The following is a 24,308-nucleotide window of genomic DNA, read 5'->3' on the forward strand; positions in this document are numbered from 1 at the left end:
CAGCTGCAGTTGATTCAGTCTCTGGTACGATCTGTATGTTATCGATTTGGCCGCTTGCTTCGACCTCAGTGTCTAGATTAGCATTTGGTATTTTAGATGTACTTTCCAAATGAATATTAGCAACACAAGGAGCGCCCCCGTCTACAGTGTCAGTATCGAGGTGAATGGTAACATTTTCCTTCCCCTCCCCTTTACGGATGCAGCCTCGGATTCAGGGATAGAATCATCATTTGCGTGGATGCTGGATTTGTTGGTTTTGTCTGTACTTTCAATCTTATTTTTGCCTTTATCTTTTCCTTTTGGATTCACTCGGCTTGTATCTGTATTAATGGGAGGGGCAGTTGTAGCGCTGGTTTTATCCTTGGTGCCTGTCTTAACCAGTTCGTTTTGAGAGGGGAAGGTCTGAGAGTTTGGAGCCCCCTCTCGAGAAGCCAGCGCCTCAACATCACCACTGGTGCCCCCATCAGACATGACTAAACAGGGAATCCGCTTTTCTATCATGGCCCCCGCTGTGCCCTTGCCTCCAGTACCGACAGTTGAAGTTCCCACCAAAAGTCCCGCAGCAGTCTTAGTCTTTGTGGCAGACCCCCCCAATATTGTCTATATCTCGCTGGCGGACATCCCTTTGTTGTCTTGTTTCACCGTCCTTCCAGTCCTGCCAGTTCTGGTAGATCAGGTGGCTTGCCTCGATGTCATCGACACAGCAGCGGCAGAGGGGCTCGACTCTGTTAACTCTGGTAGTGGACGCGTCGTCCGGTCTTCGCTGAGTGCACACAGCTGCGTGGAGAATAGTCCGAGGCCCGCCCTGTTACACGCCCGACCGAGTGCTCGGAGGGAGCCGGTATTACGAAACTTCCAAACCGGCAAAACCCCTCTGCCCAGTCGACAGATAAGCTGCAGCATCCGGATCCGACCACGGTATCGGCAACAGGTATTATTAAGTAGATTTTTTTTAAAAGAGTGCTTTTAGATCAGCGACTCATAGCTCGCGATAGAAGGCTGGCTAAAAGCGGTACCGCATAAACACTTTCTCAGCTTTCTCAGCTTTCCTCGTAGTTTTCTTAGAGCATGGTGCGGAGCGACTGCATGCGAGCTCCTTCACCTGGCGGCTTCAACCCGCCAACTTGACTCCGCCCCGACCCCGAGTCCGTCACATCCTGGAAGATTTTCCATAGGTCTTGCTCTCTCAACCTTGTAGTCTCAAGGGAGAGATCAGAGGAGCCTGATTGCCTGGTTGATCTTTCTGGACAAACCCTGACAGGTGGCATCCTATTTTTGTTTTCAGGGTGCATAGTGACACCCAACCCTCCTGTGCAAATTAAGTCCAGAAGGTAGAGGCAGGAGGGGACTTCTAACTGTTTCTTATTTTTACGTAAATGTAATCTTTGCAGACAGTATGTTCAGGAAGGTGTTAGATTTGGCGGTCTCTAGTTGGTGCAGGTAGGTACTTGTGACAAATAGGGACCCTCTCCTCTAGTCAGGATAAGGTGGATTACACTCCTAAAATAACCCCTGCTCACCCCCTTGGTAGCTTGGCACGAGCAGTCAGGTTTTACTTCAGAGGCGTTGTAAGTTAAGCAGGTGTGACCACATACAGTAACCCAGTGACAACACTACAAATAGACACCACACAGGGTTTATATAAAAAATAAGTACACTTTATATAGAGTTACCACAAGACCATAAACGACAAAAATACACAATACTATTACTTTAAGATGGTAGATTTAAGCTTAGTTCAGTTCAGATGCGACACTTTGCGTCAATGTACCTTAGGTTGCGTAGCGCTTCCACGACAAGCAATGTTGCAGTGATGGGAAATGCGGCAAGGTTCAGATACAAAGAAATAAAGACGTGAAGATCTTCCAGATGCGGCACGCTTCTCAGGGATGCGAGAAGTTCTCGGTTCGATGCGTGGACTGCAGCGGCGACACCCTAACGATGCGACAGCAACAGCTCCAGCGGCGACGCTCTTCTCCCACGATGGGTGAAGCTTCCACTCGATGCAACAACTACAGCGGCAACATCCAAGATGCGCCGGCAGCAGCTCCGACGGCGGTGCGCTTCTCTGGGATGCAGGTGCTCTTGGTCCATACGGTGCAGTGTGACAGTTCCAGCGGCGACGCGCTCCTTCGGAGTTGCGACGGCAGGCACAGCTACGCCAACACGCTCCGACCTCGTTGCAAGATTCTTCTCCTGATGTGGTGCAGTGTGACAACTACAGCGGCGACACTTCCTTCGGAGTTGCGATGGCAGCAGCAGTGACGGCAACACGCTTCCTCTTCGTTGCGGCACACTTCTCTCCGATGCGGTGCAGTGCGCCAGTTTTATCCGCGACACCCTCCTTCAGAGGTGCGACGGCAGGCACAGCGACGGCAACACGCTTCTTCTCGTTGAGTCGCGCTTCCAGCTCCTTGCGACAAGCAGTTCCTCAGAAGGCCCAAAACAGCAGCAGGCACTTCCAAAAGAACTCTGGGGAGCTGGGGGTAAAAGTCTGTTGTCCCTGAGACTTCAGCAGGAGGCAAGCTCTTGTCCAAGCCCTTGGAGATACTTCACAAGTGAAAGCAAAGTACACAAAGTTCCTTTCTCCTTCCTTTGGCAGCAAGACAACCTCTGCAGGCCAATCCCCCAAGCAGCACTTCAGCTTGGGAATAGTCTCTCCTCAGTTTCTTCAGGTTCCTCTCCTCAGTAAAGGTTTCTTCTTGTAGTCCCAAAGTGATCTCATTTCATGGGATCAGGGTTCCAATGTTTATACCCCAAAATCCTTTGTTCTCTGAGGGGAGAGGGGCCTTTACCCAGTCCAAACCAGTTCTGAAGCACTCTGTTGACCAGACTTCTCCTTTCCTTTCACAGTGCAGGGCAGGCACATCAGACGCCCCACAGGAGATGGAGCCAGCATTGTGGAAGGCAAGTACAGTCCTGGAGCACTATGTTGACATGATTCCTTCTCTTCTTTCACAGTGCAGGACAGAGACATCAGACGCACCACAGGGGGTGGAGCCAGCACTGTGGGGGTGGGCACAGTCCTATTTAGGTCCCAGGTGCAACTCCTCCCACCCATCTAAATGCAGATCTCTCTATTCACCACTGGGCTGACTCATTCTGTCTCCTGGAATCCCCAGCCCTGTGATTCACACAGCCAGACAAAGGAATACACACCCTAGCAGAGGCAGGCTTGAAAGGTTAGGCAAGTAAATACCTACTTTCTAAAAGTGGTATTTGCAAACACAGAATATTAAAATCAACTTCACTAAAAGCTGTATTTTATTATTCTGAGCTCAGGCATACTAAACTCGAATTCCTACCATGTTCTTAGAGTCTGTTAGGATTATAAACATGTAATAATCTAACAGCCCATTCTGGCCTATGGAGAACGGGTAGCCTTGCAATAGTGAAAAACAAAAATGGCTGTAATTCAGTATTAGGACACGCCACACACATCAGGGCTTATCCTACCTTATACTTACAATGCACCCTGCCCGTGGGCCTACCATAGGGGTGACTGATATGAAGAAAAGGGAAGGTTTAGGAACTGGCAAGTGGGTGCACTTGCCCAGTCAGCATGACAGTACCAGACTGCAAGCAGGCTCTGCAATGGCAGACCTTAGACACATTTTACAAGGCTGCTTCTGTGGGTGGCACAACCAGCGCTGCAAGCCCACCAACAGCATTTGGATTTACATGCCCTGGGCACACTCAGTGCACTGTACTAGGGTATGACAAGTAAACCAAATAGTCAATCATGGAATCACCAATTAATACATTCATTTACAATAGGGAGAGCATATGCACTTTAGCAGTGATCAGCAGTGGTAAATTGCCCAGAGTCATAAAATAACCAACAACAGGTCAGAAAAAATATAGGAGGAAGGCAAAAAAGTTCAGGGGTGACCCTGCAAAAAGGGCCAAGTCCAACAGAAGGCCTCTGTACCCTTCACAACCATTAGAATGAATGCATACAGGAAAAGCTTTAAATACAATGCCAGTGCAAATGTGTTTAAGGTTGGTCAGTATTCTCGATCATTTACTTTGGCGTAAGACTGCTGTTTTCAAGATGCTGCTCAAAAGTACACTATCTCCTATGTCAGCCTCCCCTGTTCTTCTTTTTGGGCCTGTCATGGGGAAATACTCATAGTTTCCCTGCCATAACTACTGCCTGGAAGATGTACCTGCACCTCACAGGTGAAGGCCTGTACAAGGCAATGTTGTAAAATTATCTTCCAAGCCCTTTTCTGAAACTGGCCATTCCTGATTAGGTAGAAATTTGAACTTGTGAAATGCGCTTACTGTGATTGGCAGTTTACTGCCGTCCAACCCTTTGACCTTTGAAATGTAAGGTAGAGCTGTCCACGAGCCCACTGAACTCTTATGGACTAAGAGGTGGAGGCACCATGTGCTGTCTGTTTATCACAAGTGTGGAGCTGCAAACATTTAATTTATTATTGGTTAACACTAAGCCTGTCAGCCCTGGTGATGCTTTGCTGGACTGCCCCCTGCTGCCTGGCCTACATTGAAGCCCCCAGCTAGCCCAGGTAAACCTGAGATGCTGATCCAGTAACTTGAAGGGAATGAAAGCTGGCTGACCTCTGAACAACCTTGACAGCTGCAGATGTTTGCGAACATCTGCTGAACCCAGTGGTAGAAAGTAAAGGCAGGCAGTTGAGAGTCTAACTGCATGCACCACGTGCATCTAAGAGCGAGTGAGGGCGGCTTGGTGAGGACAGCCCTCACAACAACCATTTTGTTCTTCATTCTGGCCTGCTGTGTGCATTGGTCCAGCACCCAGTTGGCTGGCCAGATAGCTGCATGGAGAGACCATGATAGTGTTTGTGTGCCCCGTGTGTCTTTAGGCTTGCCCACTCGTCTTTTAACTCTAAACCTAAACCTCGCTCTCTACAGGCATCACGTACATCTGAACTCAATTTCTGTTGTATTGGTTTATTCCGATCTTTCAGAAGCTTGCAAACATGTAAGTTTGTAAACCGTAAATGTTAACTGATTGCTACAGAGCAACCGTTCTCCAGTATTGGGGTGTTTTTCATAGATTCACATGCATCCACTGCAGGGGCCTGCGTTCGTCCTCATAGCCACAGGTTCAAATCCCAGCGGGTCCACTCAGCCGTTCATCCATCTGAGGTCGATAAAATGAGTACCATTGAGTTGGATAACAATAAACATCTGTTATTCAGCGCCTTGAGACCCACGGGTGATAAGTGCGCTCAACTAATACATGTGTTATGTTATGTTATGTTAGCTAGGGGCTGTGGTTTTCAATATACCACATTGTTTTACTATTGCCTTTCATTGAGTATTGTTTTGTGTGAATCTACTTTCTGACCTAGCCTTCTATTCTGTATAATTAAATATATAAGCATCAAGTGCTGTGTTATCACAGAACTCTAATTTCTGATAGATACATCTGCCGTGTGGATTCCTCACCTTGTGAATATCCCCTGCGTCAGCAACATTCGGAAATTCTTTTGTAGCTTCGCGCCGACGTGGACCCGGACGTCATAGAGGCACGGCATCGCTCGCGACTCCGCTGACGTCACCGACGCCTATAATAGGCCCACGCCGGCGTGATGACATCAGTTCCCTTTTTTCCGCGTCGTCGACGCTAACGGTTTTCTGGGATCGTCTGTAGCTTTGCTGTAACTTTGTTACTTGACATTTGTTTCTAGTCTCTTGTCTTCTCTTTCTTTCGACATGTCTTCGAAGAAGACAGGGTTTAAGGCCTGCGGAGAATGTAACAAGGTGATGTCCATCACAGATCCGCATGAATGCTGTTTGTTGTGTCTGAGCTCCGACCACGACGTCGAGGACTGCCAATCCTGCAGGAAGATGACACCAAAGGCCCTCCGGGAAAGGGAGGCGAAACTTCTGGTTGCCAAGTTTAAAGAAGGAAAAGAGAAGAAGAAATCAAGATCGCCGACTCGACGCTCGAAGTCAAGGTCTCGCTTGAGGTCACGATCGGATTCGTCCTCAGCCCATGCTTCAAGGTCTTCGAGGAAGAAGCATAAAAAGAGAACCCATGAATCCCGATATCAATCGAGAAAGGAGTCGGGTTCCAAGCCGAAGTCGCAGGTGAAGCTGGTCGAGAAGGTGGTTTCTTCGGCTTCGGAGGAACAGGATGCCGAGGCTGAGGCGTCGCATGCGAATTCACCGAGTTCGCCGAAGCAGAAAGCTGTTCCATCTCCGGACCCATCCCATCCTTCAGGTCAGGAGGATGAAGGTGAGGAGGAGGTGGTTGGAGAGGGAGAGGCCCCGTTGCCCGAAGGTCTGTCGACTCCGGTGCACCAGCCTGAAGAGGAGGTCGACGTCACATCGACTCCGCGCCCTCGAGATCCGCCTGGGGGTTGGTATCCAGCCTTCCCAGGTCCAGGTCAGGATCCTTCGCATTTTCTGAATGCGATGTTCGGAATTTATTCAAGGGCTATGTATCCCTCTGGGGCTCCTGCTGGTCCTATGGGTCCGATGGCATATGGTCTGGGTGTTCCTCAATCCTATGCACCTGCGCCCTTTATGCCCTTTATGCCCTTTATGCCGGCTCCGACGCCGCATTGGCATTATCCGAATCCGGCGAGGCCTTCTACCCCCAAGCCTTCGACGCCGAGGTCGACGTCTCCGATTCCGTCGACTCCAGTCCCTTCATCTTTGAAGCCGAACCCTGATCGACGTCGTGGTTCTATTCTTCGTCCGACGTCGGGTTCGACTCCGGCACCGGCACCGGCTCCGTCGGAGTCGGTTGCGGATCCGTCGGCTTCGATTGTGAAGCAAAGATCAAAGCGTGAGACCCAGAGGTTGCTGGAGGAAGAAAGATATCGTGAAGAGAATCTGGAGGAAGGCGAACTGCAGGATTCTGAGGATCCTTTTGAGGACCTTTCTGTTGCTAGTGGCCTGGAGCTGTCACCTGATTGGGACCTTGCTTCGGTTTCTGATGAACCCTCAAGGGATGTGACGCCTTATCATGTGGTGATAAAGAAGGCTGCAGGTTTGTTGAACATTGCTCTTCCAACTGCAGAATTTAAATCTAATCTGCTCACGGAGGTCCTTCATTCTCCTTCCTCAGTGTCTGAACCATTGTTGCCTTTTAATGATGCCTTAAAGGATCCAATTTTGGAGATTTGGAAAAAACCTGTTTCGACTCCTGCTGTGTCTAGAGCAGTAGCTAGGAGGTATAGGACAGCTCCTGAAGACCCTGAGTTTTTATCCTCTCATCCTCTTCCAGAGAGTTTGGTGGTGCAGGCTGCATGTTCCAAGAGATCTACGGGTGCTTTTCCGCAGGTCCCAGCGGATAAGGAGTCGAGAAAGCAGGATCAGGCTGCTAAGAAGGTTTTCTCTTCTGCCAGTATGGCTTTGAAATCCACGAATGCTACCTGCTTGATGGGGCGTTACATCCACGCTCTTATGGACACTGTGAAGCAGTTGGTGCCCAAGGTGCCTGAGGAGAGTAGGAAAGACTTCCAGGAGGTAATCTCTGATACTCAAGCTGCAGCAAGGCAGGTTATTCAAAGTGGTTTGGACACGGCAGACTCTGTTGCTAGGGTCATGGGTTCTTCCGTAGCCACAAGAAGAGCTGCATGGCTGAAGTCAAGTGAGTTTTCAACAGATGTCCAGGCGGCATTGATGGATTTTCCATTTGACGGGTCTGGTTTGTTTGGAAAAAAAGCGGACACTGCCTTGGAACGCTTTAAAGACAGCATGGGGACTGCAAAGTCTTTGGGCTTTAGTCCAGGGGCACTTTTGGTAGACGTTCAAGGGGATTTGGCAGATCTTCTTTTCGTGCCTATAAGTCAACCCAGCAGCAGCTGCAGCAGCAGCAAAACACGCTGTATAGATCTTATAGAGGCAAGCAGAGGTCCCGGGCTCGGGCCGTAACGCTTCCTCCTCCTCTTCCTCTTCCCCTTCCCAGCCCCCTGCTTCCGCAGCAAAGCAGCCCTAGATCCGCCATTGCGGCTCATGTGGGCCCAGTAGGGGTCCGGCTTACCCATTTTCTTCAAGATTGGGAATTGATAACATCGGATCTTTGGGTTCTCAATCTTGTGGAGAATGGGTATGCGCTTCCTTTTCGGGAGTTTCCCCCGAATTATCCTCCTTGCCAGGGTTATTGTTCAGAGGACCACCTGCTTCTCCTGCAGGAGGAAGTTCAGGCTCTGTTTCGAAAAGGTGCAATAGAGGTGGTTCCAGAGCAGGAGAGGAGTCAGGGTTGCTACTCCCGGTATTTCCTGATCCCCAAGAAGGATGGCAGGCTTCGGCCGATTCTGGATCTCAGGATCTTGAACCTTTACCTGAAACAGGAGAAGTTCAAGATGCTCACCCTTGCTCAGGTTCTTCAAGCGCTGCTGGAAGAAGACTGGATGGTGTCGCTCGACTTGCAGGATGCGTATTTTCATATCCCAATCCTGAAGTCGCACAGAAAGTATCTCCGTTTCACGGTTGGGTCGCAGCACTACCAGTTTGCGGTCCTTCCTTTTGGTCTTACTGCTGCGCCTCGAGTCTTTACCAAGGTGATGGCCGTGGTGGCAGCACATCTCAGAAGGTCAGGGATACCTGTATTCCCGTATCTGGACGACTGGCTGATCAAAGCGGAGTCGTCGGAGAGAGTGCTCCATCATCTGCAGGAGACAACCCAGTTGTTGTACAGGTTGGGTTTTTCGATAAATGTACCCAAGTCTCACCTGGTGCCCTCCCAGCGCAACCTGTTCATAGGTGCTGTACTGGATACAACTGTATGTCGTGCATTCCCTCCTCCTCAAAAGATTTGCGACATACAGGAAATGATTCCTTTGTTCTACAATGGAGCGGTCGTTCCAGTCCTGAAGGTCCTTCGCCTGCTCGTTCTGATGGCTTCTTGCATTCTATTGGTCAACCATGCACGCTGGCACATGAGGGCACTCCAGTGGTGCCTCGGCAGGCAGTGGTATCAGCACAACGGAGATCTCAGGGAGTCAGTGAGGATCTCCAGAGAAGCTGCAGCGGATCTATCTTGGAGCATGGAAGGCAATCTGTTGCAAGGAAAGCCTTTTCAACTTCCTCCATCGGTGGCCACGGTAATATCGGATGCATCCACTCTAGGGTGGGGTGCTCATCTGGGGGATCTGGAGGTCAATGGTCTTTGGTCTCCAGAGGAAAGGTTACTTCATATCAACCTTCTAGAGTTGCGGGCGATATGTCTGGCGCTCAAGGCCTTCCTCCCTTCCCTTCGCGGTCGGTCGGTTCAGGTCTTTACGGACAACATGACCGCGATGTGGTACATCAACAAGCAGGGAGGAGTGGGGTCGCAGTGTCTCTGCAGAGAGGCTCTGCGTCTCTGGTCCTGGGTACAGGACCATCAGATTTGTCTGATGGCGAATCATCTGGCCGGGGTACAGAACGTTCGTGCAGACAGTCTCAGTCGGCAGTTTTCGGCCGATCACGAGTGGAGGCTTCATCCGGAGGTGGTTCTTCACGTCTTTCAGACGTAGGGGACTCCTCAGGTGGACCTGTTCGCCACTCTGGAGAATGCTCACTGCCCGTTATTCTGCAGTCTCCAGTATCCGATGCAAGGGGCCTTGGGGGACGCGTTTCAGTTGAGTTGGGAAGGACGACTCCTTTACGTGTTTCCCCCCATACCTTTGATTCCTCGGGTTCTGAGGAAGATTCGCCAAGACCGGGCCCAAGTCATATTGATTGCCCCGGATTGGCCAAGAAGGGTGTGGTATTCAGACCTTCTCCACCTCTCCTCTCACCAGCCGCTCCGTCTCCCTTTCAGGGCAGATCTCCTCTCCCAGATGGAGGGGCAGGTCCTACACCCCCACCTCCAGACCTTACAGCTTCATGCCTGGAGATTGAACGGGGCAACCTGAGTTCTTTTTCTCTCCCGCCTGACGTGGTAGATGTCATCTTGTCAGCCAGGCGTGACTCCACTAAGTCCATTTATTCATATAGGTGGTCTAAATTTGTCACTTGGTGTGGTGAGAAGTCATTAGATCCATTGAGAGCCCATTTATCTGATGTTCTACAGTTTGCTCTTTCTCTGGCGCAACAGGGGCTTGCTGTTGCCACAGTGAAGGGCTATCTTTCAGCGCTGTCTGCATTTCTCTGCAAGCCTGACCAGCCTTCTCTTTTTAAGTCTCCTGTGGTTTTAAGGTTTTTGAAGGGCCTTACGAATAAGTTCCCTCCTACTCCTTTCATTGTGCCTCAGTGGGACTTAAATCTTGTTTTGACTTTTTTGATGGGTGCTCCCTTTGAGCCTCTCCACAAATGTCCTATGAGGCTTTTGACCCTTAAGACAGTTTTCCTCGTTGCAATAACCTCAGCAAGGAGGGTTAGTGAGCTTCAAGCTCTTAGTTCCAAACCCCCATTCCTGTCCATTCATGCTGATCGAATGGTTCTTAGGACCAGGGCTGCTTTTCTGCCTAAGGTGGTAACTCCTTTCCACCTTGGTCAATCTGTTATCCTCCCTACCTTTTATCCTCCCCCACACCCTTCCAAAGAGGAGGAGAGGTTGCACCGTCGGACCCCAAGAGGGCGGTGTCCTTTTACTTGGACAGATCTAAAGACTGTTGGCTGGATGACCAGCTCTTCATTGGCTTTGCTGGCTGCAAGAAAGGAAGAGCGGTCCATAAAAGAACTTTATCAGGATGGATTGTCCTCTGTATAAAGATCTGCTACTCTTTGGCCGGTAAGGAACCTCCTGAGGCTATAAGGGCTCATTCTACAAGAGCTAAGTCGTCTACCTCTGCATTAGCTAGAGGTGTTCCTGTTGAGGATATTTGTAGGGCGGCTACTTGGTCTTCCCTCCACACTTTCGCGAAGCATTACTGCTTGGATGCTGAGGTGAGGAGGGACGGCCACTTTGAGCGCTCTGTCCTTCAGGATTTCCTGGTTTAGAAGAGTGGACACCCTCCTCCGGGAGTGGGGACTGCTGTGGGACTCTATTCACAAGGTGAGGAATCCACGCGGCAGATGTATCTATCAGAAGAACAAGTTACTTACCTTCGGTAACGCTTTTTCTGGTAGATACTATATCTGCCTGTGGATTCCTCACTGACCCACCCGCCTCCCCGTTGTCCACTCTTCTATGCCAGTGTTTCTATTATGTATTTATTTTATTGTCAAATGTGTTATTGCATTTACTTCACACTGTGTGTGTTACCTTGATATTGGTACTGTGTATGCTGTGTTTATGTCTACTGTCATTGGTCCGTCCGTGTGCCTCGAAGGCACTGAAAAAAGGGCGGAACTGATGTCATCACGCCGGCGTGGGCCTATTATAGGCGTCGGTGACGTCAGCGGAGTCACGAGCGATGCCGTGCCTCTATGACGTCCGGGTCCACGTCGGAGCGAAGCTACAAAAGAATTTCCGAATGTTGCTGACGCAGGGGATATTCACAAGGTGAGGAATCCACAGGCAGATATAGTATCTACCAGAAAAAGCGTTACCGAAGGTAAGTAACTTGTTCATTTATTATTATTGTGTTGTGCTGCTTCTAGGCTCGTCCTACCCCACCTCCCTTGAACTAGGCCTCAACTTCTCACCCATGTCTCCCTGGTATGCTAAGAAGACCTGGCAAGGCCAGTTTTCCACTGTAGATGTAGACTTGGAGCACTGGTTACTGGGGACCCCAGTGCTCTCACTATCAGAGTGCTTGGTGTCCCGTGCATCCTCACGTCCCAATGACCAGTTGTGACCGTAGTCCCACTTCCATCTCCACTTCCGACCTACGCAAGCCTATCTCTGATCCTTACTGTCCCCTTCCCCTCAGAGAAGGCTTGCATTTGGGCTTTCATGGATGACTTAAACAGGCAGGCAGTAGAAAGAAGGAATGGCCCATACGGTTCGCCAGTGGGAATGCCATACTGACGGGGAGGCTGGATAGCGTCAAATTCGGGGTAGATGTTAAGCCTGGCGTAAGATGGTGTGCGCTGTGCATTGGACAGACACCTGAAGTCAACGAACACAATTCAGCTCGCAGTTTTAGGAACTGTTAAAAAGAAAATGAGCCCAACTTTAAAATGTCTGCCGTGTCGGGTTTGCCTGTATTTGAATGTTGATAACTGCACGAGTTAATACGATATAATTGGCTGTTTATTGAGTGAGGCAGCTGAAGCCAAAGGTGGGGACATTTTAAGAGGAGAAAAGCCAATTACCTGCTTTAATAAGCTGCTGCTAATGTCATAAATGACCTTCATGCAAGTGGGGACAGTGGCATTTTTCTCTGGCAGCAGCAGAGTGAGACACCAGAGTGCTGATTCATAGTATTCTGAAAAAAAAAAAAACTTACACGAACTATAAACTATGTCTACAAGTGCAAAACGTATGCATGTTGTTTGTCAAACACCTCTGCGATTGTTGCATAACATACGCAGTCCATTCAATAAACCTGTTTGTTTTTGTACTTCACTAAAATGGCGCCTCCTGACTCTACATATGTGGGACATATACACTGAGTACATTACTTATGTAGTGTGCAACAACATATAAAGCGATCTTTACTTCTTTAACTTAATTTTTCCTCCAATGTTATTTCTTTTTTACTCTTCCCCTCCTGCATAGCACACACATACATTGTTTATTAAAGTGTTAAATTGTGCGGTTCACTTAACTTTGCCCAACTCGCACAGGGACAATTATTATATAAATTAGAAGCTCGCATGAGTGTGCTCTGTGCATTTTTATATGTTTACTAAATCCCCCAAATCGTTGTTTATTTATGGGCAATGGTCTGACCTTTGCTATTTAGGGCCGGTTTTGCAAGTCCATTCAAAATTGTGCATGCCTAATGTACTTGTCTTTAGCATAAATTACACAAACGTAGCATGCAGTTGGACTTGAAATCTGAACTTTTCTTTTCTAAAGTCAACCTCATGCATTGTATTTATATAAGTTGTTTAGCACTGTTTTATAGTGTGAGTCTAATTTACGCCATGATAAAACGTTTTGAATTGGGTCATACCTATTCAATATTAAGGGCCAAATGTAATTTAAAGTTGGTCGGACGAGTTACTATGTCACCAACTGACGGATATGCTGTCGGCCTCATTACAAGACCATAGGATATAATGCGCTTAATAAGGCGGATAGTGTATCGACACGTTTGTGACGGAGTAACTCATCTGCCAAAATGTAAATCAGGCACCAAGTTGTGATTGAAGCAGTCTGACCTGATGAAGGACTATAAATGTCTCCATACAACATGGCTAAATAAACGAAAAATATACATTTGTACCCACACCTACAGAAGCCCCTCTAGATTTAAGAGTGGGAATCATGATATAATGATACGTTGTTTTCCTTTTTTCTTCCCTGATTGCAGTTCCAACAGGAGATTCAGATGCGTCAGAATGAGGCCTCCCGTGATACCCGGCGAAAAGAAAAACTGGAGAAAGAGCTGAAACAAGTCCAAGGTGACTTGGACAGCAAGCAGACCGAAATCAAGTCCTTGCAGCAGTACATGCTGAAGAACAAAGAGGAGCTACAGAAACACGAGCAACAACTCAAAGAACAGAAGGTAGGGTGGATGTGTAACCTATTGACAGACCTGGGAAGAACATTTAACCCGTTGCGTGCTCATGACGAGCTGAGTTCGTTATGAGGCACGGTTGAGCTGCACTCATGACGAGCTGAGCTCGTCATGGCCGTTGGAACGTTCGCACACAGAGATAATTTCCCCGCTGTGCTGAACGTTCCAAAACGGGTGTGGCCGTGACGAGCTGAGCTCGTCATGAGTGCAGCTTCACTGTGCCTCATGACGAGCTGAGCTCGTCACAAGCACGGCGGCACCCCTCACGGCACCCTCCCCCCGCACAGCAGGTAAAAACACCCTGCAGTGAAGGGGTTAATGGTGTCTGGGATCAAGTCAAGAGGGAAAGTAGTAAAGTAGAACTCCTTGAAAGTTAAGAGTGGGAATACAGTTTCCTTCTTGTAGTCCTCTTTTCAACAAACCATGCCACATCCCATTTAAAATTTTTGACACATACCAGATTTAGTTCTCGCCAGATCCCACTTTTGATTCCCTTTCCTGTCATTTCGTCAGAGTAGTTTTTCCCTATGCTAAAGGCTCATTTCACTCAGTGCTTACTGTTTTCCTCCTCAAGGCATTCTTTAAGAGAGATTGAGGGGAGTAATTTGTAAACTGTAGGAAAGTAGAATATAAATGATGTGGTGATGCAGATTAGGATTCACTGTGTAATATTATCACAATAACCCAAAGATGGTGGCCCAATCAGGGATGCAGGCCCTGGGGACCACTTTAACATCCGTGCCCTGGGTACCACAGGTACCGTAAACCAGGGACTTATAAGGGAGGGGGGGGAGTCTTTCTCAATTGGGATTGTCAATTTACACATATCAGTTTTAGGGAGCAAGCACTGGCACTGAAGCCTGGGCAGCAGGCTTCCAATGTGCTTACGGAGTCATGATCATCAGCATTGGAGCAAAAAAGGGTTGGGTGGGGGAGGCGCTAGAGAACCCATGGCCAGATGGCCGCACATTAGTGCAGCTCTGCCGTCCCTCACTCCAATCCGCCTAATATCCATGCCATAATTCCACATCCAAGATACTGGAAGAGCAATAGATACACTGCATACAATCGTTGCCACTGTGAAGGAGTCTGATTGCGGCATGGCCAGTAAGACGATAAGAACGGGACTCGGCAAGCAAGCAACTCTCCACCCAAAATGGCAGAGCCTGGCTTCAGAGAATAGCGGCGTGTCCCACTGAACGCGTGCTGGTGCCCGTAACGAGAAGTCAAGCAGGGAGCTGCTGGCTGGCCAGGCCCTGATGATCGGAGGTGCAGCCACTGCGGTGAGGCTAAGGGCTGTGGATCGCTAGTGTGCGCCGACTTCCGTTCGTGCTGGCCGAGGCCTTGCTGAGCGGCGACTGGACCACCGCATGGGCGTCCCTGGGCTGCTGACCTCTGGGGCTGAACCGGGCCTCGGCGGGATCTGAGGTGAGGTGACTGCTGGCATACTCTGATGCCTGCTATGGTTGGCGCTCTGAAGGATGCTTTGCTTGTTTCTGGCAACCCATGATGCCTCCCTTTCCCACCGGCCTTGAGCGCAGCAGCTGCTGCATGAGTCTGCCTTGAGCTGTGGTGGTGCGGCGTGGCAGCGAAGAGCGCTTCCACAGGGGGCTGGTGTGTTGGGGTCTTCTTGTTGACTGGTGGCCTGCACGTCGCCCCCTTCTTTCTCCATTGGTTGTCTGTGCCCTCACGATCCAGATAGACTGTGGATGCTCTAAAGAGTGCAGAGGAGCTCAGAGTCAGTGTGTGCATACTCTGGACATGTGTGGACTTGCAAAAAAGCCCTCCCTCAACTGCTACCCCTGACCCATGGTACCTGGACACAAGAGAAAAGCTGCTAAGACCCCTGGCTCGCTGTGGGTGGAATTAACACCTCTTTGCACCCGGCACATAGATCACCATTCATCGGCCATGGGGAAGGCGGAAAAGCAGCAGTCCTGCCTTACTTTCGAGGTGAAACTGACACCCAAACCCTCATAGCATGTGCACTCCTACACTGACCAGGAGTCGTCGCCTCAGACTGGAGCATCCTTGGAAGCCACCCTTCTAACTATGCAGCAGAGCCTACAGTCGATAGATGGCAAGATCAATGCCCTCAATATCCTCATAGACACCAAGGCTGCCAAACTTGACAAACATGTCGCCTACCTCGCCACAGCGGGGCAACGCATATCCGGAACTAAAGACGATCTACAAGCACCAACTCGTAAACACTAAACAGCTGAACACAGACAATATTTTAGCTGTCATCCAGGCCAAGAATGAGGACTTGGAGGCATGCATGTGCCGCAAAAACGTGCGCATAATGGACATTCCAAAGTCCAAAAATACTGGCTACCTAGAAAATGATGTGAAGAAAATGCTAAGAGAGGTGTTTGGAAGAGAGTAAATGTCTGCAGTACTAATTGTAGAACGTGCTTACAGATCCCTGCAACCGCAACCTCCACCAAACCCAAGGCCAATCATTGACAAAACTCCTGAACTATAGAGATTGGGATGCCCTACTATGCCTTTCACAAGGAAAGGGAGTCACAATACCAGGGTAATGTGGTAACTTTTTATCCCGACTTCTCCGTGACCGTGCAAGCAGCGCATAGGGAATGTATCCCAGCAAAAATGAAACTACAGTCCTTGGGTCTCTCATATGTCATGTTGTATCCTGCTCATCTGAGAGTAGACCACGAGGGTACAGAGACCATACTCACCTCTCTGAAAGAAGTCATAGACTTCATCAAGAATCAGGGGTGGAGCCATTGCACCTTTCCACATTCCGATACGGATAGTACAGATGCTGGGGACTAATATACTTTGCCTAATGCCACCAAAATCTCTTGTAGATAAGTTGTAAGATGCCTGGTGATCTTCATTAAACTTTTGTGATATACTGTGTACTTATAGCTTGGTGTGCCTGGAATTGCAGGGCCTGTTGTGGCCCATTGATAATCCAAAAGGCAGCCCTACGCTAGAGCACATAGCATACAATGTCAGACTAGATAACATTCAATGACGTATAATTAAGGATAGGGGTTGCTCTCCTTCATGATAATCTGCTCTATGGCCCAGCAATAATTACTAATTTCCTGGCCCCCACTGTTCCTTCAGAGGGTAGATGGCATCTCACGTCCCCGAGACGGTCACCCCATTAGGCTAAGATGTGCCTAACAGTTCATATTGGTCCTCCTTGACTAATGTGTGTTTCAATGTTTTGTGAATTTTTATTGTATTGGGGATGGCTTTGGCAAGTTATTTATGCTGAATTGGAAGAGGGTGGATATACTGTAACTTTGTTGAGACTCGGTGTACATGCTACCTAGCAATCGAACATACTGGCACATTCCTTGCCTCGCGGACCCCACACCCATCACCACGATGCAGACCTAGAGGGGGATGAGTGCAGTGGGTGGTGGCCTCAATCTTTTCTCCTGGAAGGTATAGGAGACACATCTTACTGCGCAACTGTCGCCAGGGTCACAATGAGGCGGGCATAGATGAGACTGGCCTCCTCTTATTTCTCCTATTCTAGGGAAGTTCTCATCCTGATCCTTAGAGGTACCCCTTTAAGCACGCTCCATTCCAAGATGAACAATGAAGAAAGATACATCATTTGACAGGGTAACTGTGGTGGGACGGAACTGACCCTAATCAACATATATGGTCCTAACATTGACGACCATAAAATATACACCACTTTCTGCACCCAAATATATGACGTACAACCATCCACTATCCTCTGGGGTGGAGACTTTAACTTCCCACTAGACCCTCACATTGACAGATCTGCTGTAGCCTTGGGACACGATCACCAGGCGGCCAAGCACTTAGCGAGGAAATGGGAGTCTACCGACTAGCTGATGTGTGTCGAGTTCACCACCCAGAGGGCCGAGAAGGCATGTACATCTCTACTGCCCACAACATGTGGTCACAACTGGATTACTGGTTGGTGTCTGAGAAGGCCAACACATGGGTGGTGGATGTTTGTCACCTCCCCCGAACGCTGTCAGATCACTCTCTTGTTTTCCTGTCTCTGGCGCTTCCATCCAGGGCACCTCAACCCTTTCAATGGAGATTGCAGGCCACCACCCTTTTAGATGCGGTTAGAGACGGGGTGTAAAAGGCAATTATACAATAGTTTGTTTATAACAAAGGCTCGGTGACGGTAGCCGGCATCATTTAGGAAGTCTTCAAGGTCACCATCTGTGGTGCCTGTATAGGGCTCTGTGCTGGGGTGTTGCATTCTCTTCGCTCTCGAATGCACTCTCTTGAAAATACCCGGCAGACACTAGAGAGGGCTTATCGGATCACTCTGGATCCCAAGACGCTAGCAGACATTAGAACACATATGACAGAATACACCGAGGTGGCAGACCAAGAGATCCGCTACCTGTCCCAAGTGCTGGGTGGCACAGGCTAATGGGGAGAGGAAGAGTCGGCCCAAGCGTAGCCTATCAGCCAGAATTCGGGAGACTCTGGATGCTCCACATGTACTAATCATTACCACCCCAGATGGGGATCAATGTCACGAATCTCGGGCGATCCTAAATAGCTTTGTTGATTTTTATGCACACTTATACAGCGCGTGTCCCTCTGGGAATGAGCGTGAAACAACAATGTATCTGAATGATATTGCACTGGTGTGGCTGTCTCCAGGGCAGTGGGGAATTCTGTGCCAGCCAATATCGGCAGAAGAGGTTGATGACACCATATGTGTTTTACCAAACGGGAAAACGCCTGGAGGTGATGGCCTTCCTGGCACATTTTTTAGGTGTTTGCAGAGATACTTATACCCCACGTCATGGAAATGTTCAAGAAGGTGTATGAGGCCACTCGCTGCCCCGTACCCTGCGGGAGGCACTGTTAATGGCACTACTGAAACCAGGCAAAGCGCCAGAGAAGGTCGATTCATGTCGTCCACTATTATTAATCAACACTGACGTCAAAATCCTCGTGGAAAACATTGCATCCCGACTGCAACCCCTGTTGTCGTCCATGGTCCTGCCAGACCAGGAGGGATTTGTCCCCTCATGATCCACCACTCACAACCTCCGCATTCTATTTGCAGTTTTGCCTCACTTAAACCCATCATTTGAAGCCTTCCTTGATGCTGCGTCTGCGTTCGACTCTGTACAGTGACCATACTTGTTCACTGTACTGACTCGGATGGGAGTGCCGCTGAGATTCATACACTGGCTCCTCCTACTATACTCTGATCCAGTTGCTCGAGTCCGGGTGAACAGCAACATTTCCGACCCAATTCGTATCTGTAGGGGAACTCGACAGGGATGACCTCTCTCCCTGAATCTATTCACCCTAGCACTGGAGCTCCTCGTTTGCATTATCAGACAAAAACACTCATCCGCAGCCCTACGCTTTCGTCAACGCCCCCTGGCCATCTCCCTACATGCGGATGATATGGTGGTGTATGTGAGAGACCCAAGGTTGGATATGGGTCCAGCGGATCTTGAGTATGTTAAATATGAACAGTACTCTTGCCTGAGCATTAACTGGTCCAAATCAGTCATCTTCCCGCTGATCCCTGCCACAGCACCCCATGTACTAAAATACCCATTAGAGTGGTGTACAAAACAACTGAAATACTTGGGCGTATAGATACATCGAGACCCTGAAGTCGTGATCCACCAATATTATAGCGCTGCTATCTCAAAACTGCAAGATCAGATGGCCCGCTGGGGCCTCCTCCCTCTGTCGCTAGTGGACTGGCTGGCAGAAAAATGGTTGTGTTACCTCAGTTTTTATACCTTTTTATAAATATTCCCATTCCATTGAAACAGGCCTTCTTTAAATCGCTACAATCCTGCTTGATGACCCTAACTTGGCTTGTACACAAGCAGACACTCACATGTCCCTACATCCATGGAGTATTTAACACCCCGGATTTTCACCTATATTACATGTGTGCCCAAGCCACTTTGCCCACTACTGGTTTTACCACCAAAGATACATGTCCCACACCGCTATCAAACATGATGAAGCTTACCCAATCCCTCTTACTGCTGTCCTACTGCATGTATCACCGACAACTACCCTTAAGATAATCAGCCCATTAAACAGCACGACCAGAGGCGTGGCCCATATTTAAGGGGCGTGGCCCACATTCAAGGGGCGTGCCCTTTCATGAAACACCATTTGCACAGACAAGGAATGATGGTGGGAGGATACTGTTCTTGCACAGGACACAGGGCCAAGGTGACAATGGCCTACATGCTGAGCAACTAAAAAAAATAGCAAGGCCCCTTTTTGTCACAAAATTATTCCAGCCCTCCAGCACTGGAGCACCTGAAAAGCAGCAAAGCCCCTGCTAATACTAACCTACTCAGCCCTCCCCAGACCTTCAGCTCAGGAGCACATGAACAGAGGTAAGGCCCCTGGAGTTAGTAAATTAATCAGCCCTCCAGGCCTTGGGAAAATATCCTGGCAGGGGAGCACAAAACACAGCTTTCTGGGTCATCCAAGGTAGCCAGGTAGCCAGGGGGGAGGCTGAGGTGAAGCTGGTGCATGGGAAGTGCCTTCCCAGTGTGTTCTGGCAGTTTGAGTGTTTACCATTTACTGTAGTATTACCCTTGTACCTGTGCATGGTACCCTTTTGTAACTTGCACAAGTCACTTTTCTCTTGTAACACACTGTTTGCTCCTCTCACTTTTGTTTGCTTTAGATACTTGCACAAGTGCACCATTGCCTACGTAACGTTTGTTCTTGTGCTGGAGTGTCTACCATTAATTGCAGTATTATACCTCTACTTGTATTTTGTACGCTTTTGTAACCTGCACACATGTCACTTTTTCCTCCTGTAATGTATCGTTTGCTCCTATTGTATTTTGGTTGCTCACTATTGTCACTTTTGATTCATGTAACTTAACGTTTGCTTTTGTAATTTGTCCACTTATAATTTTCTCCTCATGTATTATTGCTGTTCCTAGTGTGAAGCTCTCTGACACCTTCGGTAAAGTCCGTGCTATATAAAATTGCATAAATAAATAAAGAAAACAAAAAAAAATCCAAACATCACCAGGCCCCCACAGCAAGACCCATTTGTCCTCGCCCACTGTGCCCTGAATGTGAAGGGCTGTGGGCGAGGTGCTAAGACTAACACCGTTTCTGGGCTGCATGGGCGCCAGGGGGCCGAGGTGCAAATGGCTCAAAGGCCTGAGAAACACCTGGCCCCCAGGGAGGCCGATTATTGCAAACATTCACCCCTCCCCAGCCCAGCATCAGCTTGATTGCTTGGCAGGGCAGGGGTGAAGGAGAGCTGACAATTGCTGTCCGGCCGCACAGCGAGGCTGCTTTCATTTTCTGTCTCTGTCTCCGTGCACTCTGTGGGCCGTTTTTTTTTCTCCCCTTTCCTAGTCCACTCTCTGTGGACTGGGACAGGGGAGAAAAAAACGGCCCACAGACGGCACTGAGGCACCGGCCCTTCGGCCCGTTCCCGAATGCCCGCCTTGCCAATCCGCCCCTGGTATTCTCCGTCCTTGACCCTACTACACCACCCATCCTTATCAGTCATGAGGAAGCCAGGGGCACCAGCCATACTAAGGAAGCGTAGCTGTGGGTCATGGGAGACTCATTACCCGACGGATCCTACATCATGTTCAGAGTTTGGGGCCATCTGGACTGCACCCCCTACAAAATTTTGTTTATTACAGATTGCGAGCTGCTATGAAAACCGTATACCCCACCTTTTCAGAGGGACCACCCGCACTTCAATCCTTACAGACCCTACTCTCCTGTACAGACTGGAAAAACTCATCGACCCTTCCCAGACTGAACACAGTGGGTGTATAACCCTTTGCTGTGGAGCTAATTCCCTCGCAGCGCTGGGGGGAGGGGGAGCGGGCGCAGCGCCACGGTGCTTGTGAAGAGCTTGGCTCGTCACGCTGCACGGTGGTGCTGTGCTCATGCCGAGCTGAGCTTGTCATGACCATGCCCGTTTCTATGGAACGCTCAGCACTGCGGGGGAATTATCCCTGCGTGTGAGCGCTGCGCGGGTCATGACGAGCTCAGCTCGTCATGAGCACAGCGCCACCGTGTCTCATGATGAGCTGAGCTCGTCATGAGCACCGATGGTGATAGACATGGTCAGTGATAAAAGGAACGAGACCTTAGATGACCCACTGACTCAGACAGAATGGGAACTCTGCTGTACTCTATTAGATAAACTCACGTCCAATTGCAATCTCAGGATCATACATTTTAAATATCGGCAGCAGGCCTATTACTCCCCCCTTCAATTGTACAAATTTGGGCTGCGGACGGAGGTTTCCTTTGTGCGATCTGGGCATGCTGAGGCAGATTTTTCTCATCTGGCGTGACTATGCAACCCAGTGACTCAGCACTGGACACACGTCACACAAACTATATCGATGATAGTAGAGTAGACACCTTCTAGGCCTTGTCAAATCACTTCAACCCACAAATCGCAAACTAGTAGCAGTGTCACTGTTGTCATCCAAACGCAGAGTGTCAATGTGTTGGGGCGGGAGGAGGGCATCAAAACACGCAGACTGGCTCCAATACTGGCATATTGTAAGACTCAGCTTGAAACAGCCGAGGAACGTCCTCCTTTGTCAAGGCCAAAAGAGTTGTGGTGTTCATATGACTCCTATCTGATGTCTAGCACCGCTGAGTAAGGTGACTCACCGGAATGTAACAATACAAATGTGTACGGTGCTATGCCAGAGTCTCTCTGTGGGTTTTTGTTTTGTGATTATATTCTTGGCATTGGAAAAAACTTTCAATAAAAAAAAATACAAAAAGAAAGGCGGTGGGTTGGGGTGACCAACAACAAAAGGCACTTTTCTACTTAAAGAAAGATTGAGACAAATATAGGGCAACACATAGATAGATGATGCCTTATGCAAATCTGTAAAAGTGGACTGTAGTTTGATAAATAGATTTACAGATATACTATTCAGTCTTGTAATGTATCAGTGGAGATAAAATTAGCTCTTTTCCGAATTTTGAGATACACCAGTGTGGCTTGAATTTGTTCTTCCTTTCTATCAAACTGCCAACATTTTACTTAAAGAACACTTCTTTGTGCATAATCCCATATGGTATTTCATTATGAATAAGCACTCAATGATTTTTTAAATTGTCCTCTCTCTGTTCAACACCCGATTTATGAGTGAGAACAATAAATGTGTATTTAGGTATGGCAACATAAATAAATATGAATCGTAAATCATACGTTCTTATATAGCGCTTTTCACCGTAAGGTCTCAAGGCGCTTGCTTTGGGAACCCGTCCTGGCTTTTCCCTGCGAGATAACCCCTACTGTGCATCCCCAAGGTGAAAGCCAGGCCTCCCATCGCGGTGGGGCCATAGTGGAGATTAAGCAAGCTATTGCCCAGAGTTGCAGAGTGTCTCCCATGATTCGAGTAGGCACCGAGTCGAGAATTATTGAGTCCGTGGACATTTTGAGCTCAAGACCCTGCCGCGTCGGTGATTGAACCCTGGTCCCGGGTCTGACCTTTGCATCAGGGTCTGCCTTCTGTAACCGATGAGCTACACTTCTCCACATACATATTGGACACACCGTCCTTCAATGAAAAAGTGAGCTATGCCTTTTCTGTGAACATGAAAGCCACCTGCATGATTGACCTAATCAACACAGAGATAGGGACATCCATGAGCAGGATGCTGTTAGTGTACTACAGAACAAGAACGCGACCCTATCAGAAACAATGGGTAAGGCCGAAGTGGACAACTTGCTCGGATGTAAAGAATGAAGTCATCAAAAGTACATAGCAATTGTTTAAAAGTAGACCGAGGTGAGCGAAGCACCAGACATCCAGTATCCATGATAGGAGCTGACCATGCTTATTAGTTTTCAGTATTACCACTTGGGATGGGCAATGAGCGAATGATAGATCATATGTTTATTCTGTTCCCTTAAATAGTTTATATATTCTTCCATACAGGTCAAGATATATTTTATACGGTCAAAATCGCACATTTATAATAGTGAAGTTGAAATAGAACTACACAAATGAGTTATGTATCTACTGATTGAAATATCAGCACCATTTTTGTTAGATCATAGAACTTTAAAGTAACAACATGGAGGTTACAGTGCTAAAATTGTAAATTAAAGAGTGCTGATGCCCGAAGATCATCTTCGAAGACCGCTGCCGGTGTAATTTAATGTCAGCTCACAGAATACTAAGGCTGCACAGTCGTAACCCCTTAAGTGCTGCGTCGGGGCGTTGGCCGGCGGCAGCACTACCTCCCCAGTGCTGCGCACGACCATTGGATGTCCATTCAGCACTAGTTCCAATGGACAGCGCAGCACTGAGGAGGGATATTTGCGCCGCATCTATGAGGCTAAATCCACCTTCTGCCTCTTTAATCCACTACCAGACACTCCCGGACAATAAATCTCACTCTTCCAGCTTCCTGCTTCCTTCCTTTGTGAGGGTTTTGCCGTCTTTCTTGTCATCTTTCTGATATGTGTGTTTTCCCTCTATTACACTCAGTAAGTACCTAATGCAGAAAAATAAGTGCTGGTCCACAAAAAAGGTGCTGGTGGCCTGCACAGGCAGGGCTTGCCTTTGTGCATGGGCGATCTGGGGCCAGGCATATGGCGCGAATATTCCAAGGGATGCAGCAGGGAGCTGCCTGACTTAATGACATTCAAACAGCAGCTTGTCCATCCCACTTGGTCTCAATCGGGTCTTGTTAAAGACTTTGAGCCTTATTTATGAATTCTTGCAACACTTATACCCCGCCGTTGTGTCACTTTTTGTGACAAAGCAGCGACGTAAATAATGCACCACATTGCGCAATATT

At 48.6% G+C, this 24,308-nt stretch overlaps 1 protein-coding gene across 1 annotated transcript in view; it reads left to right on the top strand.

Moving 5' to 3' along the window:
- The window catches only part of CFAP58 (cilia and flagella associated protein 58), a 674,866-nt gene that overhangs the window by 314,629 nt on the left and 335,929 nt on the right, over positions 1-24,308 (top strand). The window contains exon 5 of the mRNA XM_086922755.1: positions 13,299-13,493. Coding sequence (XP_086778881.1) covers positions 13,299-13,493 — 195 coding nt within the window. The remainder of the gene's footprint in view (positions 1-13,298; positions 13,494-24,308) is intronic.

This window comes from Lissotriton vulgaris, chromosome 5, assembly GCF_964263255.1.
Source record: "Lissotriton vulgaris chromosome 5, aLisVul1.2, whole genome shotgun sequence".
Taxonomy (NCBI): domain Eukaryota; kingdom Metazoa; phylum Chordata; class Amphibia; order Caudata; family Salamandridae; genus Lissotriton; species Lissotriton vulgaris.